Source organism: Phyllostomus hastatus, unplaced genomic scaffold (assembly GCF_019186645.2).
Source record: "Phyllostomus hastatus isolate PE091 unplaced genomic scaffold, TTU_PhHast_1.1 phas_contig_86, whole genome shotgun sequence".
Lineage (NCBI taxonomy): Eukaryota > Metazoa > Chordata > Mammalia > Chiroptera > Phyllostomidae > Phyllostomus > Phyllostomus hastatus.
In genome coordinates, this window is record NW_025333977.1 from 94,357,933 (window position 1) to 94,374,315 (window position 16,383).

The following is a 16,383-nucleotide window of genomic DNA, read 5'->3' on the forward strand; positions in this document are numbered from 1 at the left end:
TGACCTCTGACCACTGACCTCCAACCACTATGGAGGATTGGCTGTGCAGGGGCTCACCCCACAGAGCAGCTCCTACTTCTGCAGGGTTCTCATGTTCCGTGAGTCCCTCACTTGAGTGTGTCACTTATGGAGATGGTTCAGTGGTGCTTTGACGTGGTTTGAAGCTATCCACTGGATGCACTAGCTCTGGAGTCTCCCAGGAGAAACAGGCCATGGTCTGCTGCTGCCTGTCTTGTGCCCCGAGATACCCGAGGTGAGCTACAAAGTAGTCTGTAGATGGCTGCTACTTGTGCTGGTCTTGGAGGTGCCCAGAAGAGGCCAGGCTGTGAACCTAGGCCAACTGCTGCTAGTGTCAGGCCTAGGACCACTTACTGAGAGGTACAGGCACAATGAATCCAGATACTTGTCATGTTTGATTTTAGGAAATATGAAGCATAAGCCAAGGCAGGCCATTCTATGGATAAGCCACTGGCAACAGCTTGGGTGAGACCCACAGTTGCATTGGGTGGGGTCTGAGGGACTCACCAGGGTGGGGCAAACAATGTGAACCAGGTTTATGGAGCCTCAGATGTGGCATCTCCTGCCTGCCCTATGGTGGAAGGGCTCATCAAAGGTACAATGGTCTCTGCCAGCACTTCTGTTTGGGAGAAAGCTGCCCCTACAGCTGTTGCCTTGATGCCAGACAATTCAGTTTCTCCCCCATATGGCTCTGGTGCCTTTTAAGCTGCTGCCCCAGTGCTAGAGCTGGAACTCCCAGTGCAGGGAGTGAATCTGAGTAAGTCAGTGTGTGGGCCCTTTAAGAGGAACTGCCTGGAACTCGAGAAGTGCGCCATCTCACTCAGCCTCAATCTCCTCTGTTTTATGCAGCCAGAGGTTATAGGGACTTGTCTTCCTGGCAGTGGAACCCTGGGCTGGGGGGCCTCGTGTGGGGCAAAGGCCCCTCACTTCTCAGAGGGTACCTCTGTAATCAAGATATCCCTCCCAATTTTTATCTGCCACTCATGGGTGTGAGACCAGCCTGTTCTGGGTCTCTACTCCTCCTACCAGTCTTAATGTGGCTTCTGCTTTAATTCCTTATTTGTAGGACTTCTGTTTGGCCAGATTTCAGGGGGTTCTGAATGATGATTATTGGGCAGTTTAGTTGTAATTTTGATATTGTAGGAGATGACTACACTGCCATCTTCACCAGAAGACACATGTAATTTTTCTTAACAGACATTTGTATATATATTATGTATTTTTATATAAATTGTATATGTAGATGTTTTATGTAAAGTTCATGTAATATAGTATAATAATATAGTAGCCAGCGTCTAATAATAGGAAAGATGGACAAGGAAATCAACAAATTTTTTTTTTCAAAATTTTTTTTTATTTTAATCATTGTTCAAATACAGTTTTCTCCTTTTTACTCCCAAACCAGTCCCCTAAATCAACAAATTTTTAACAGTGGTGATGACAGATCTTGGCTCTGGTTAAAATTTCCCTGTAAGTATTGAGGCATGCAGTAATTATCTGCCCAACTACATAAGACTACTATTAACAAGGTCAAGGTCAAGAAGGCAACCCTAATGTAATTTCCTAACCTAAGAGTTTTTACCAGAAACTGAAAAATTCCTATATTAAGGTGGTCATATTCAGGTTGGGAACCAGGGGCATTCGTTCAATTTAAAGATTATCCTATCTGTCTTGAACACGTACTACCAATTTTGTTGAGTTTTGTTGTTGTTTCCTTCTGGTACAGCACATACAAGAACTTTTTTCTGTTTAAACAAACAAACCAACAAACCCTCTAATCTTTTATCACTTTTCTCCTCTGTACTTTTCATCTCCCTCTTTCTAAACATCTTTCCATATTTTCTTCTTCAAATTATAGATGCAATTGCCCAAAAAACATAGTAAGCATTTTATACCTACCCAGATGACTTTAGGGTCTGGCTGATTTTCTTCTCCTCTTTGCCCCTCATCAGTGTTCCCAGGATCTTTTAATATCTGAGCTATTGTTCCTCCAGCCTCCTTAATCTCTAGACTCCATAATTATTTTGGTTTTACTGAATTCCCTCTCTAACAGTCTTGGTCTGGAAAGTTCACATGCTGGATGTTATCAACACCAAGGACTTGGTAAACTGAGATCCCTTAACTCAGCATTTCCCTTCTCTGATACAAGCGCTTTAATTTCTTTCTCCCAAGCTCACCTGTCACAACTTGCCAGAGCTGACTTCTGGCACTACCCTTTCTAGTGTGTTTTTGATTGCTCAGCCCCTCCCATTTAACTCAGCTTCCTCCTGGTTCCACAGGGCTCCATCTAACCTTAGAGTCCAAGGTCCACTGCTTTGTGCTGCCCTTGCCATTTGCCTGGTCTTCCTCGAATCCTTATGTTTTGCTTTATCCATTGTATCAATCTCTTTCCAGAGGCCTCTGGGCCTATCCTTGAAACACAGTTAGGTCATATTGGGTCCAGAAATGGAAGAGGCTTACTTCTTTGTTACTAGTTAGGAGTTCTTTAGCTGCACAGACAGAATCACAGCAATTAAAACTGGATTAAAAATGGAGAAATTTACTTCATAACAAAATGTTCAAAGGTAGGGCAGGCTCCAGGTACAGCATGCCTGAGCTCTGGCTTATTCTTTCTGTGTTTTTCTTTGTTCTGCCCTCATTAATGATTCGCACATCTTCAGGTTAGCCATGAAATGACTGCAGTATTTCCAGGTGTCACATTCAGATACAACCATGTCCAGAGAAATAGAGGGGATTTTTCTTTTCTTAAACAAATAGAGAACACATTTTTCACAAGTTCTTGTACGATAGATACCCCTTCACATCTCATTGACTAGAACTGGGTAACATGCCCATCTCTAAACCAATCAGAGACAATGAAATGGGACCACTGGGATTTATTGAGACTAATCAGGATTTGCCTCTGGATCTGAGACTTATGTGGGAGGGGTTATACCCCCCCCCCAAAAAAAAACCCCACAATATTGTGCGTGCAAAAAAAGGAAAAAGGGATGTTAGGTAGGTAATCAACAGTATCTGCTATAGTGTGATATGTGAACTATTGAGAGAAGGACCTTATAGCCATAAAAGCTAAAACATTTTAGCTTGAAGTTCAGTTTTTAATTCAGCTATTAACATTCCTATAAATATGATCATGGGAAGTTCTTTCATTAATTTGTTTTTAGGGGAGAGGAGGTGAGGATAGGGGCAATCCTTTTTAGTTTGTAACTCCTAGATATATTTCAGATTTTAATGTAACCTCCACAGTCTACTTTTTAAAAAAATCCATGTTAACACATCCAACATCCCATTCTGTCTTAACAAAGGCCCTTCTGCTCACTTCTCATTTTCACCCTGTCTCCTCACTCTCTCCCCTAACTCTTCCTCATCTTACTATAATCTGTTGGCTCCACCTGGTTCATTAAAGAGAAGACTAAAATCATAAACTTGTCAGTCTTCTCTCTCATTCTTCCTTTGTTAAAGCTATCCCATTCAAGATGTCCTGGGGAGCTTCCATAAATACTCAAAAAGTGTTTATTGAATGAAGGCATTTATTTCCTTCCTTCTCTAACCTTTTTTCAGTTTCCATCTCTATGTGTGTTCAAAGAGGTTTTCAGCATATCTGTGACCCTTCTTGTTCATTCTTAGAAAAAATGATCTGCATACATTGATTCTATTCCTTGTTTCCTGATTTTAACAGCTTTATTAAAGTAACTTACATACTTCAACATGTACCATAAATTCAACTGTTTTTAATATATGTGCTGCTGAAGTCAGCACTAAAATTCACCTGTGTTTAAATGTACAAATCAGTGACTTTTAATGAATTTATAGAATTGTACAAACATCACACAAACCAATCTTAGTGTGTTTACATCAACTGCAAAATATCTCTCATGCCTATTTGTAATCAATTTCCATTCCTCAACTCCAACCCCAGGCAATGACTAATCTGCTTTCTACTCTAGTGTTGCCTTTTTTTGATATTTCCTATAAATGGATCATATTCTATGTATGCAGTCTTTTGTCTGGCTTTTTTCACCTAGTATATGTTTCATTGCTAAATAGTATTTTATTGTACAAATGTTACTCATTTTGTTTCTCCACTCACCCAACAGACAGATAAAGGAGTGTTTCCAGTTTTAGGCTATTATGAATAATGCTGTTATGAACATTCAAGTACAGGTCATTAGGTGGACATATGTTTTCAGTTCTCTTATGCAGATTCCTAGTGATGGAATTGCTGGGTAGTATAGTAAATTTATGTGTAACTTTTCAAGAAAATGCCAAATTTCCAAGTGGCTGTACCATTTTACATTTTTATCAGCAGTACAGGAGGGTTCCAATTTCTCCCCATCCTCACCAACACTTGTCTGTCTTTTTAAATCATAGCTATTCTAGTGGGTATGAAGTAGTATCTCCTTGTACTTCTAATTTGCATTCTCCTAATAGCAATGATGTTGAGCATCTTTTCATGATCTTATTAACATTTGCCTATCTTCTTTGGTGAAATGTCTATGCAAGTCTTTTGTTAATTTTTAAATTGGGTTCTTTAAATATAAACTTACAAATAAAAATGAGTTATTTCTCTTATTATTATTAAGTTGTAAGAGTTTTTATATATACTAGACACAAGTCCTTTTTCAGATACATGATCTGCAGATTCTCAGCCTGTGAATTATCTTATTATGTTTTCAATGTTTTTGGAGGACAAAATTTTAAAATTTTGATGAAGTCCAACATAATCAGTTTTTCTCTTTTATAGATTATGCTTTTGATGTCAATTATAAGACCTTTTTGCCTAACCCAAGTGTTATGGACTGAATCTTTTTTATTTAATTGAATTTATGGGGCGACATCGATTAATAAAATTACACAGGTTTCAGGTGTACAATTTTATAAGACATCATCTGTATGGACTGGATCTGTCCTTGCAAAATTCATATGTTGAAATTCTACCCCCAACATTATGATATTAGGTGAGGCCTTTGGGAGGCCATCAGGATTAGATGAAGTAATACAGGTGGAGTTCTCATGCATGGGATTAGTGCCCTTAAAAGTTGCAAGAGAGCCTTGGCTGGGTTGCTCAGTTGGTTGGAGGTTTGATTCCCAGTCAGGGCACATACCTAAGGTGTAGGTTTGATTCAATTATTGTTTCTCTCTCACACTGATGTTTCTCTCCCCACCCCCTTCCTCTCTTTCTAAAATCAATAAGCATATCTGAGGTGAGGATTGTTTTTAAGTCATGAGATAGCTTGCTTGCTCTGCTCTGTTCTGCACCATGTGAAGACACCAGTTGTTAGCCTGCAGCCTCAAAGAAGGTTCTTACTAGAAACTGACCAGGCTAGCACCCTGATCTTGAACTTCTAATTTCCAGGACTGTGAGAAATAAATTTCTGTTATTTAAAAGCTCCCCAGTTTAGATAGTATTTTGTTGTGGCAGTCTGAGCTAATGTGCCAAGGGCATACAAATGTTCCCTTTTATTTTCTTCTAAAAGTTGTATAGTTTTATGTTTTTCATTTAGGCATATGATCTTCTGTTTCCTTTATATTTTTATTTATTTATTTTTATTTTTTGTCCAGTTTTCTTGAGCTATAATTGACAAGTATTAAATATATTTAAGGTACACAACATTTTGATATACTACATATACATTGTGAAATGATTACCACAATCAAACTAATTAACCTATCCATCACCTCACATAGTTAAGATCTTCTGTTACCGTTTTCATATCCTGCAATTTCTATCCTAATTGGCCCCTTCAGGTTTCATTCTAGAATGTTAACAGAAAACTAGTTGCCAAATTCAATGAATGGCCTTTACTCAATTTTCTTTTCTTTTTTTGGTATATTTTATTGTTATGCTATTACAGTTTTCCCAATTTTCCTTCCTTTGCCCTGCACCCCCCAACCCTCTATTTAACCCCCTTAGTTCATGCCCATGGGTTGTACATACAAGTTCTTTGAGTTCTCTGTTTCCTATGCCATTTTTTACCTCTTCCCTCTATTTAATGCTTATCAATTATTCTTCTTCTTCCCTGTATCTTTCCCCTGTATTCCTCCCTTTCCTCTCCCCACTGAAAACCCTCCATGTGATGTCTATTTTTCTGATTCTGTTCTTGTTCTAGTTGTTTGCTTAGCTTTTGTTTTTTGTTGGGTCTTTTTTTTTTTTTTAGGTTCATTTGTTGATAATTGTTTGTTGTCATTTTACTGTTCATATTTTTCATCTTCTTTTTCTTAGACAAGTCCCTTTAACATTTCACATAATAAGGGCTTGGTGATGATGAACTCCTTTAACTTGACCTTATCTGGGAAGCACTTTATCTGCCCTCCCATTCTACACTTGATCTTAGCCAAAAGGCCGAGAAGTGATGCCCTCCCATTCTAAATGATAGCTCTGCTGGATAGAGCAATCTTGGATGAAGGTCCTTGCCTTTCATGACTTCAAATACTCCTTTTCAGCCCCTTCTTGCCTGTAAGGTCTCTTTTGAGAAATCAGCTGATAGTCTGATGGGAACTCCTTTGTAGGTAACTGTCTCCTTTTCTCTTGCTACTTTTAAGATTCTCTTTGTCTTTAATCTTGGGTAACTTAATGATGATGTGCCTTGGTGGGTTCCTCTTTGGATCCAACTTCTTTGGGACTCTCTGGAAAGTCCCAAATAGACTTCCTGGAAGTCTATTTCCTTCACCAGATTGGGGAAGTTTTCCTTCACTATTTGTTCAAATAAGTTTTCATTTTCTTGCTGTTGTTCTCTTTCTAGCTCCCCTATAATTCGGGTATTGGAATGTTTCGAGTTGTCCCAGAGGTTCCTAAGTCTCTCTTCATTTTTTTGAATTCTTGTTTCTTCATTCTGTTTTGGTTGGATGTTTATTTCTTCCTTTTGTTCCAAACCGTTGATTTGAGTCCTGGTTTCCTTCCTGTCACTGCTGGTTCCCTGAACATTTTGCTTTATTTCATTTTGAGTATCTTTCATTTGTTCTTTCATTTCTTGACCAAGCTCAATCAGTTCTGTGAGCATTTTGATTACCAGGGCTTTAAATTCTCCATCAGATAGGTTGGCTATCTCCTCCTCACTTAGCTCTCTTTCTGAAGTTTTGCTCTGTTCTTTCATTTTGGCCCTGTTTCTTTGTTTGGGGTACCTGTTAAGCTGTAAGGGGGCGGGGCCTTAGGTATTCACCAGGGCAACTCTCTTGCTGTGCTGCGGAGCTGCCTGTGGGGGAGGGGCTGGAGAGGGAATAAATCAGCTTCCCTGCTTGTCTCTAGCCCACTTTCCAACAAACTGTCCTGTGAGACTGGGAGTTTCTCCAACCACAGCAACTGCTGTAGTCCACAGTCAGCTCTGAGTCTCAGTTTCCCCTTAAGTCAGCCCCACCATGCAGTCAGCCCCACCTGCTCCAGGTCTGCCGCCCTGCAGCGTGTTCTGTCTGCCTTATTGGTCTGGTTGTTCTCTTTGACTGTTTCTTTGATTCTGTGGTTGTCAGAGTTCCATACAGTTTGATTTTCTGGTACTTCTGGTTGTTTATTGATTTTAGATTGGTTGTTATTCTCCTTTTGGTTGTACAAGGAAGAAAAAGGTTTCTACCTACAACCTCCATCTTGCTTGGAACCCCCTTTCCTCAATTTTCATCCACTACTATTGTCAAAATACTAGATAGGTATTTAAATAATTACAATGAACTTGACAAGTAAAATAATTGCAAAAATACAAGGGAGACAAATCAGTCCCAGGACATATTTAACGTAATCACTTACAGTACCTTGATATGAGAGTGCTTGATACATACATGCTTAATTGGTAAATAGAAAAGACCCTTCAGGTTAATTCTTGGGCTGACCCAGGGATTCATATACAATCTTTAGTTAAGGGTATAGTACACTAAGAGGTCCAAACTGAATTCCATTTTCAGGTTCACATGTGACCAAACCTATATCCCTCAATGAACTAGAGATTCTTAGGTACCCAAAAGACTCAGGATAACCTGTGGCCAAACTGAACTTTCAGGGCAGCTCTTGAAGTACTGAGCTTCACGGGCTAAGAATGCATTTCTAGATCTGCTCTAAAGGATAGGTGAGTGGAAGGAGCAAGGGTCAGGGGAAGCAGATACATCTAACAATGAGATAAAATTTGATTAGATACAGAATTAGGTAGGAAAAGACAAGGTGATTTCAAGTATTTACTTAATACAGCAGGGTCTTACATATATTTATAGATTGCAGAGGATGAGTCAGCAGGAAATGAAGCTGAAGTGAGAAAGACAGGGTCAGAGTAAGAGAATGATAAAGCAGGGTCACAAGAGGAGATGGAACCCCGAGTCCTCTAGGAAAGGCAATTTCTGTGCAGAGTGAGAATTGAGTTGAAGGGGAATTTTCCCATTTCACTTTTACACTGGTATTTGCCTAAACTTTTAAAATAATTAACATTGAACATGTATTAATTTTCTAGTGGAAAAAATGTAAAAGATATCAGCAGAATAATAAGCTTTGAATAACATACATGGCAGAAAACACCCACAACTGCTTGGCTCTCATGATTTCCCCCTTCTGCTTTACCTGTATGTAGCAGTACCTCTACGTCATATATGCTAGTTTTGTGGCTTTAGCTAAACTTTGTTTAAACATCTCAAAGGCAAAAATTATGGCACATTTTGTATCTTCCTATATATTTAATTTAGTCAAAAAAACATGGATTGGGAAGTGTGCTGCAGGTGACATTAACATAATCAAAAGATAACTATTTTGATATATATGGGAATTTAGTATATGGAAAAGAATGCATTTCAAATCAAGGTGGGGAAGATAGGTAATTCAATAGACAGTGGTATTCGATGGGCATCTGAAAAAAAGTAAAGTTGGGGTCACATCTCACATCTAAAACCAAAATATATTCCTGTATAGAAAAAATCGTGGGCTTAAAAAAAATCTTGGAATGAGGAATGCTTCTCTATATATGACACAAAATGCAGTAGTATAGAGAAAAATATTGATCAATTCAACTTGAAAAACATCAGCCTGGAAAAAATATGAACAAAGTCAAAACAAATGACAAGGTGAAAATATCTGCAACTCAAATCACAGACCAAGAACTATTTTCCTTAATAAAGAACTTATTACAAATCAGTAAGACAAAGACCAGTAACCCAAAAGAAAAATGAGCAAAGGACATAAGTTATTTCATTAAAAATAGATCTTATACTTAGTGTCACTTATAATAAGAGATGCAAATTAAAACTATGAAATACTATTTTTTAAATGATAAAGTTGGCACAGATCAACAAGTTTGTTAACATTCTATTGATAAGCATGTGGGGAAAACAGGTACTCTCATGTATTGCTGATATTTAAGTTGGTACAACCTTTATGGTAAGTGCTGCCCATTGGTAAAATATGAGGTTTGTCCAGAAACTATCCAGCTATGTAATATGAAAAATAGAGATATTTATTGAAGAAGATACCAGATACAAGAAACATTGTACCCAGGACAATAACGTCTCAGTTGCCTCCAAAGTAGGCACCTTGGGACCTCACACAGTTCTCTGATCTTTGTTGATTGCAGCCCATAAGCATTCAACCTTCTCAAGAGTTCTGCTTATTGCAGGCCTTCCAGAATATGGGTCACTTTCAACAGATTCTCGATCATCTGAAGCATTGTGCCACACTTTAATATGCGCTGCACTCATTGTATTGTTGCAGAAAGCCTTCTGAATCATCTGAATAGTTTCCATGGAGGACTGTTCAAGCTTAACACAAAATTTGATACAGATTCGTTGCTCTACTCACTCAGTCATTTTGAATGTGATGGCCACACAGTACACATGCTCACTCAACAGCATCTACCACCCCCACTGACTAGTACAGTGAAGTTGTCATTGTTCACACATGCACATTCCAGTCCACTCTCCTTGGCTGCCAGGTTACATTGCTGTTGTACAAACTGTTCTCGCTACATAAACAATGGTTGCACTTTTTTCAGACAGACCTTCATGTGCTCCAACCGCATCTCCTACCATTTTCTCTCGCTTCATCTGTATGAGCCACATCGCCCTCCTTGCTGTCCCTCAACTATGCCAAGCACACTACCCTGAGACCTATGCACTTACCTTTCTCCACTACCCCTGAAATGCATATTTTTTCCCTACTTGCTTCAGGCCTTTGCTCAAATGTTACCTCTTCAATGAGACCTTCTCTGATCAACTGTATCAAAACCAGTGGCTTCCATCCCCTCTGACTACTTATCATAGGACATAACTTGTTTACTGTTCCCTTTCCAACTAGACTGTAAACCTTATATAAAGGCAAGGACTTTGTTGTATATACTGCTGCATCCCCAGACTCTAGAACAGTACATGCTCAGCACATAGTAGGTACTTATACGGTACAAAGCACGGAAAGAAAGGAAGAAAGGAAGAAAGAAAGAAACTAACTCTCTGGAAGAAAATTTAGCAATATCTATGAAAATTTAGAATGCACATATCCAACAATTCCCCTCTATGCATTATTTATAGTCATGTACACATGCAAAATAGAGAATGTACAAGGTTATTTGCATTGTTTGTAACAGTGAAAGGAGAAAACAATCTAAAGTCAACTTTAAAATATATCATCTATATCTATAAACTAAAATATTATGCAGATATAAAGGAATCTCCAATTCTGAAAATTCTTTTGCCACCTTTGGCAAATATACATGAGTCATGACCATCTTAAGTCCCTGGTGGTGTCACTATAAGAATGATCCCTTTAGTGGGGGCTTATAATGGTAAAGAGAGTAGAAACAGACAAAGAATGACTAATTTTTCCAGCTTTATTTAGTATTAATTTCCTTGCAGAAAATGCAGGATTTCTACTGATCAAATAATAATATAGAAAGAAAGATCTATACACATATAACCTTGTTCAACAAAAATCTTCTTTGTACATGCAAATTCAGGAACAGGTCCAAACTGGCAGGACTTATTGTTCATTTATTATGGGTAGAGTTCCCATTTTATAAAGAAACCTCTTACTTACGGGAAGAGGTTCAGGGTTTCAGAATGTCTTTGGTTTATATTTCCTGATACCAGAAGGGCAGAATCCCCCTGCTGTCCATCAAAGGACATGGACTTGCTCTTCTACTCCAGAATTAAATACTTGTAAAACAGAGTTAAATGTATATAAAGACATAATATATACAGGATAATCCCCTTGTAACCATACACACCCTCTAATCTGATAAAATTATCTGATATAATTTAATAAAATTATAATTTGCTTACTGTACCCTTCCCCTCTTTTTCCTCCCAATTTCTCTCATCTGGAATCCTATACAAGCTTCTATTCAAGTACTACCACTTCAAGGGCCAAAGTCCCATCTTGCCACTAAAGGACCAAGTCTTCCCTGACTATTCTGCTCTACAGTAATCTAGGCTGTGACCCTTTTTCATCTTTATCAATCATTTGGCTTTAATATTTTTGCTGCCTAATACTGTTCATTAGCTTTTCACAAGTTTTTGACATATCTTCCAATTAGATTGTAAGCTCCTTAAAGTCAGATTCCTATGTTCTGTTTTTTCTATATTCCTCATGCACCTACATAGTAGATTTTCTACATGTCTTGGTTTTGAAAAGTCACATGGTCAATCCAAATATGATCCAACATGTACATTTAGTGTTCTTTACAGAATTTTCTAGAACTAATCTCTATTCTCTGTATAAACATGGAGTTTCTGTTACCCAATAAATGTTTGTTTTGGGGATCAGAACTCATCTGCTGACTCTGTGTCCCAGCCACAAGACTGCAGTTCATCCTGTGGAAACTCAACTTCGATGTCATAAACAAAATTTGGATCATCCTTCTTCTTCTGATTTTTCTCAAAAAGTTCATCCATGATGCTCTTCCTTTTAGCAAGTTCCTTGTCATCTAGTTTGTTCAGGTCTTCCTCAGGATCAATAGTTGTTTCCCGTCGAATTTGTTCCATTGTTTCTGCCAAACTCTGTCCCAACAAGTAACCTCGTAAAAAAACGAATAACTTCTCTAGCTGTCTCAAGGACACCTGTTCCAAGTAACTCTTGTGTCGTGGATTATTCTTTAATTGTTCAGCAGCTCTGTTGCAATCTAGGAGAGAAACAAAACTATATACCACACAGAACCTATACACCACAAACTATTGGTGCACCGCACACTACTGACATCATTATCTGCCATTATAGCCAAGTAGCAAAGTGGCTTTTTTGAGAACAACTTATTCTGCAGAACTATTCTTTTATATTGAGTTTTGAGTGTGGTAGAGAAAGGAGGGATGTATTTTTTATTTTGGTAACCTAAGACGTCTGTTTAACTCTGAATGCCATGTCACACCATAAGACTCAAATCATTCTTATTAAGTGATTTAGAGAATATTTAAGATAGGAGGTGCGATAAAATATGAGGTACCTGAAAACTTTGAAAAGTTTCGTACAGGCATAATGCGCTGGCGACTTTTCCCCTTCATTTCATTCTCATAGATTAAGATAATAGCTGGAGGCTGGAATCTAACTCCACATTTCTTGGCAGTGCACATCATTCTCACATACACTTCAGGGTAAATCAGAGGAAATCTGATGAAGATGTGTTAATCACATAATGACTTCCTACAAAAAAGAAAAAAAATTACCAAAAGTGTTGGATAAATCACACTCCTCCCCACCTCTCCTCCCCAGCATATCTGGCTCTGGTTCAGATCTACATCAGTTCTAGAGATGCATGATCAGCCTATCAAGCCCAATATTTCAAGAGTTATCCTAAAAGTTCAGTTTGGCCCTTTGTTAGCCTTAGTCTGTTGGATCCCTGATTCATTGAGGGCTGTAGCTATAGTCACACATGAGCTTAGAAACGCAGTTCAGTTTTGATTTCTTAGTGTACTGTACTCTTAACCAAAGTTTGTGTATGAACCCATGAGTCAGCCCAAGAACTGACTTACAGGATCTTTTTTATTTACCAGTTAAACAAGTATATACAAGCATGCTCTATAATCTTAAACATTATGCCTGGAGGGGTTCACCAGACCAAATCTGTTCACTTTGTACTTTCCCAATCATTGTACTCATGGAGTTTTTGAAATTACTTATTTTTTAAAAGATTTTATTTATTTATTTATTTTTAGAAAGAGGGGAAGGGAGGAAGGGAGAAAAACATCAATGTCCGAAAGAAACATTGATGGGTTACGTCTCACATGCCCGCAACCAGGGACCTTTTCTGTAAACCAGGCTGGTGCCCTTACAAGAATCAAACCAGCCACCTTTCCCTTTGCAGGACAATGCCCAACCCACTGAGCCACACCAGTCAGGGCTGTAATTGCTTATTTAATCATTTTTCTTCCCTTCTGTTCTATATGCTCCAAGAGGGCAGGGATTATATCCACTGTTTACCACAATATCACAGTGCAATACTTGGAATATAGTAGGCATTCTGTACATAGTTAATTCAATATATTAAAATAAGACCGCCCCTGTACATCCTGTAAGTTTTTACAGTCTGTATGATCAAAAAGGCAGACCCAATGCAGAATCAGCCTATACATATACATGGCAATAAAGTTTACATGACTTTTAGTTCAACCTATTTGTCTCATTATATGATTTTTTTTTCAATGACAAGAAATACAACTATTTTGTAGGTTAATACTTTCTATTCCCTTTTCCCTCCCCTGCCCCCAATGCCAAAGTATACTTAATTATAGGGACTATTTTAGATGTGACTACATTATTCCCAGGAAAATTTGCAAATATCAAGGAACCTAGAAGTAAAGCAGCATAGGGTAACCATATACTCAGTTCTGTCTGTGAATCACTATAGGAACATAGTTATTTAATACATGTTCACTGTAGAAAACTGGAGGGGATGGGGTATAGGGAACCTATCCACATGACATGGTGAATGTAACCCAGCCCAATTTGGAAAACTGGTGGGGAGCAAGTCAGCACACAGGAACCGAGCCCATGGATAGGTTTTCCGATAGGGAATTGCATTGTCAGGCCTGCATTGTACCTAGGCTGCTATGAGGCTCACTTTTTGCTAAAACTCCCTCATCCTGAATTGAGGCAGCAAATGTTTACTGCATATCTTTAAAATAACTTCCTAAAATCTATGCTAAACCTCCCAAGGATGGAGTGTAACCAGGTCAACCATGTTTCCCCTTTGAATCTGAAACATCCTTTTGAAGTAATTGACGACATCCTTTCCTGTGTTATCTGTAAAAGGTAACCACCTAAAGCAAACCTGTGCATAGGAAATGAGGACCATCCTCAATGTATATAATTCCCAGAAAAGCAATAAAAGCCTTGTGCAGGCAAGGGTCGGGGCCCTCCTCTCAGAGAGTGGCTGTCCTGTCCTTTTTCTCCACAGAACTTCTGTAGTTCGTGTGAATTTGTTCATCCCAGCCACAACACACAGACCCCACAGTCTGGAGTCCACATCAACAGGAAGTGGAGGAAACATAAAATAAGCACCCTTGATTCCTTCCAGCCTTTTTTCTAGACAAAGTTTTATTTTTTTAACTATAGTATGGTCTTTTATGTTACACATACTATTAAATTTAAAGAACCTTTCAAATTTAACAGTCTATGTAATTTTGTCATTAAGTTCCACTAAAATGTGAATATTTATATGACTGCTGAATTTCCTATGGATATACCAAAATGTCTATTATTCACCCTGTATTGTTGGATGTGAGAATTTTGTACTTAGAAAATTAATAACATGTACAAAAAATGCTTCTTCAAATTTCTGTGCTTTGCCCCTGATCTAATGCAATGATCCCACTCCACCCCCTCTTTCTTCCTATTTTTTTTAAACAAATACTAATCCCAGTTCATCTCACTAAAATCTGGTACATTAGCACATTTTCTAGGAGATTCCACTGAGCACAAATTCCACACACTCAAGCAAATGGCTGTCCTGATGAAGAATGTATACAATTGATACTCAATAATGTAATTTTGACTATAGACGTTTTTATATTTTTTAATTTAACTTTCATTTTTACTAATGTTTGTATTGTCTAAAATGTAAAGTAAGTCTGAGACCTATAATAAATCTACTGTCCCCTGCTTTCCCCTCTCTATGGACAACCAGTTTCAATTTTTTCAAGAGTTTCTTCCAAAATTTATCTCTATAGTTCATCATAACATGCTTATTCTGCTATTTTCAGTTTTTATCTTCTGACATCTTTCCTCTTTGAGACATTCGTCCTACAGCCCTCTGTTCTGTTCTAACCTGCAATGGACACTCTTTCGGCCTACTTACAGATTCAACTCAATTCATGAAGACAGACGAATGCTTTTTCCTAGACACTAATACTCTCCCCTTCCCCCGCACCCCCACCCCAGGGATCAGTGACTGCCAGAATCTAGCCAAGCATCCCCCACAGTGTACGGATTTTGCCAACGCGTAGACAGACAATCCTCTCCCTACTCACGTCTCTATCAGTGAAAGACTTTTTCTTACCCTTGGAGAAGTACAGAAAATGCATCCTCTCCGGCAGGACATCGTCTAAAAACTCCGTGAGGGGGTTGTTTCCATCCACCTGCAGTGCACTGAGAAGCACTTGACTCGACTTTGACACCCGGCGGAGTCTGGCACTGCAGGAAGAGGCAACAACCAGGGTCCTGCAGACGTGGCTGTGGGGTAAAACTCCCCGGCAGGTGCCCCGAATCCACAAATACCTGGAAGTGGAGGTCAAGGACTACAACTAGGCGAGCGCCCTCCCAAGCCAGCGTGCCCAGGTCACGTTCGGGCTCCGAGCCCAGGAAACGGTTCCCACAGAAACAGCCCCGGTGCACTCAAAGGCGCTTGCGCCTCTCCTTGCCCCGCCCTCAACCGGAACAGCCAGGGGCGGGGCATCTAGGGACGTACCCTGAGTCAGGGACTGCCGCTGGTGGAGAGGCCACAAGCTTCGGGCACCCGGGCTGCGAGGAGTAGTGGCTGGGAACTGGGGGACCGAAAGCGTGCGAGGACCAAAGGCTTACGCGCACGTAGGCTTCCGTCCCAGTCTCTAACTGCTGGGCAGCGCGCTCTAGGAGCAGCGTGAAGCGTATGCAGGCTCCTCCGTCCTCATTGCACCCAGGTGCGCTCCTCTCCAGCGCACATTCTTCGGCGTCCTGGCTTCCCCTGCCTTCGTCGCGGTCGTCCGAGTGGTGGCCTGGCTACTCTGGGAGTTGGCTGGGCTTACCGGCACAGCAGCTACCGCCCTCAAAGCCGCACCTACCTACGCAGGTAAAGGGAAGGGCTTGTCTGCGAAAATGGTGGCGGGATTTGAGGGCCAAGGGGGTGGGCCGCAGCTCGGACTCCAGAGTCCTCTTCCTGAAGCGGTTTGCAAAGGTAGTTTGCAAAGGTTAGTCGCTGTAACCGGCGCGCGACCCTAGGACTG

General features: G+C 39.6%; 2 protein-coding genes across 4 annotated transcripts in view; one reads left to right on the plus strand and one right to left on the minus strand.

Moving 5' to 3' along the window:
- Nucleotides 1-9,416: 9,416 nt before the first annotated feature.
- Nucleotides 9,417-16,039, minus strand: CEP19 (centrosomal protein 19). Of its 3 annotated transcripts, none has more exons than XM_045851383.1 (4): nt 15,870-16,039; nt 15,462-15,595; nt 12,411-12,607; nt 9,417-12,092 (listed from the first exon to the last, which is right to left on the minus strand). In XM_045851383.1, exons 3-4 carry the CDS (start codon nt 12,538-12,540, stop codon nt 11,734-11,736), a joined length of 489 nt encoding a protein of 162 aa, XP_045707339.1. In that variant the 5' UTR covers nt 12,541-12,607; nt 15,462-15,595; nt 15,870-16,039; the 3' UTR covers nt 9,417-11,733. The 3 variants fall into 3 exon arrangements, with proteins under 3 accessions (XP_045707339.1, XP_045707337.1, XP_045707338.1); XM_045851381.1 differs by having other exon boundaries at nt 15,462-15,679; XM_045851382.1 differs by lacking the exon at nt 15,870-16,039 and adding an exon at nt 15,680-15,806.
- The window catches only part of PIGX (phosphatidylinositol glycan anchor biosynthesis class X), a 32,702-nt gene continuing 30,439 nt past the window's right edge, over nt 14,121-16,383 (plus strand). Inside the window, exons 1-2 of the mRNA XM_045851913.1 lie at nt 14,121-14,177; nt 16,034-16,229. Of these exons, the coding sequence (XP_045707869.1) occupies nt 14,121-14,177; nt 16,034-16,229 (253 nt within the window). The remainder of the gene's footprint in view (nt 14,178-16,033; nt 16,230-16,383) is intronic.

Bases quoted from the DNA above. Each gene is read 5' to 3' on its own strand.
- CEP19 (XM_045851383.1), bottom strand. From the start codon at position 12,540: ATGATGTGCACTGCCAAGAAATGTGGAGTTAGATTCCAGCCTCCAGCT. The intron at 12,093-12,410 runs GTACCTCATATT...TTTCTCTCCTAG, and splicing joins AAACTTTTCAAAGTTTTCAG to ATTGCAACAGAGCTGCTGAA.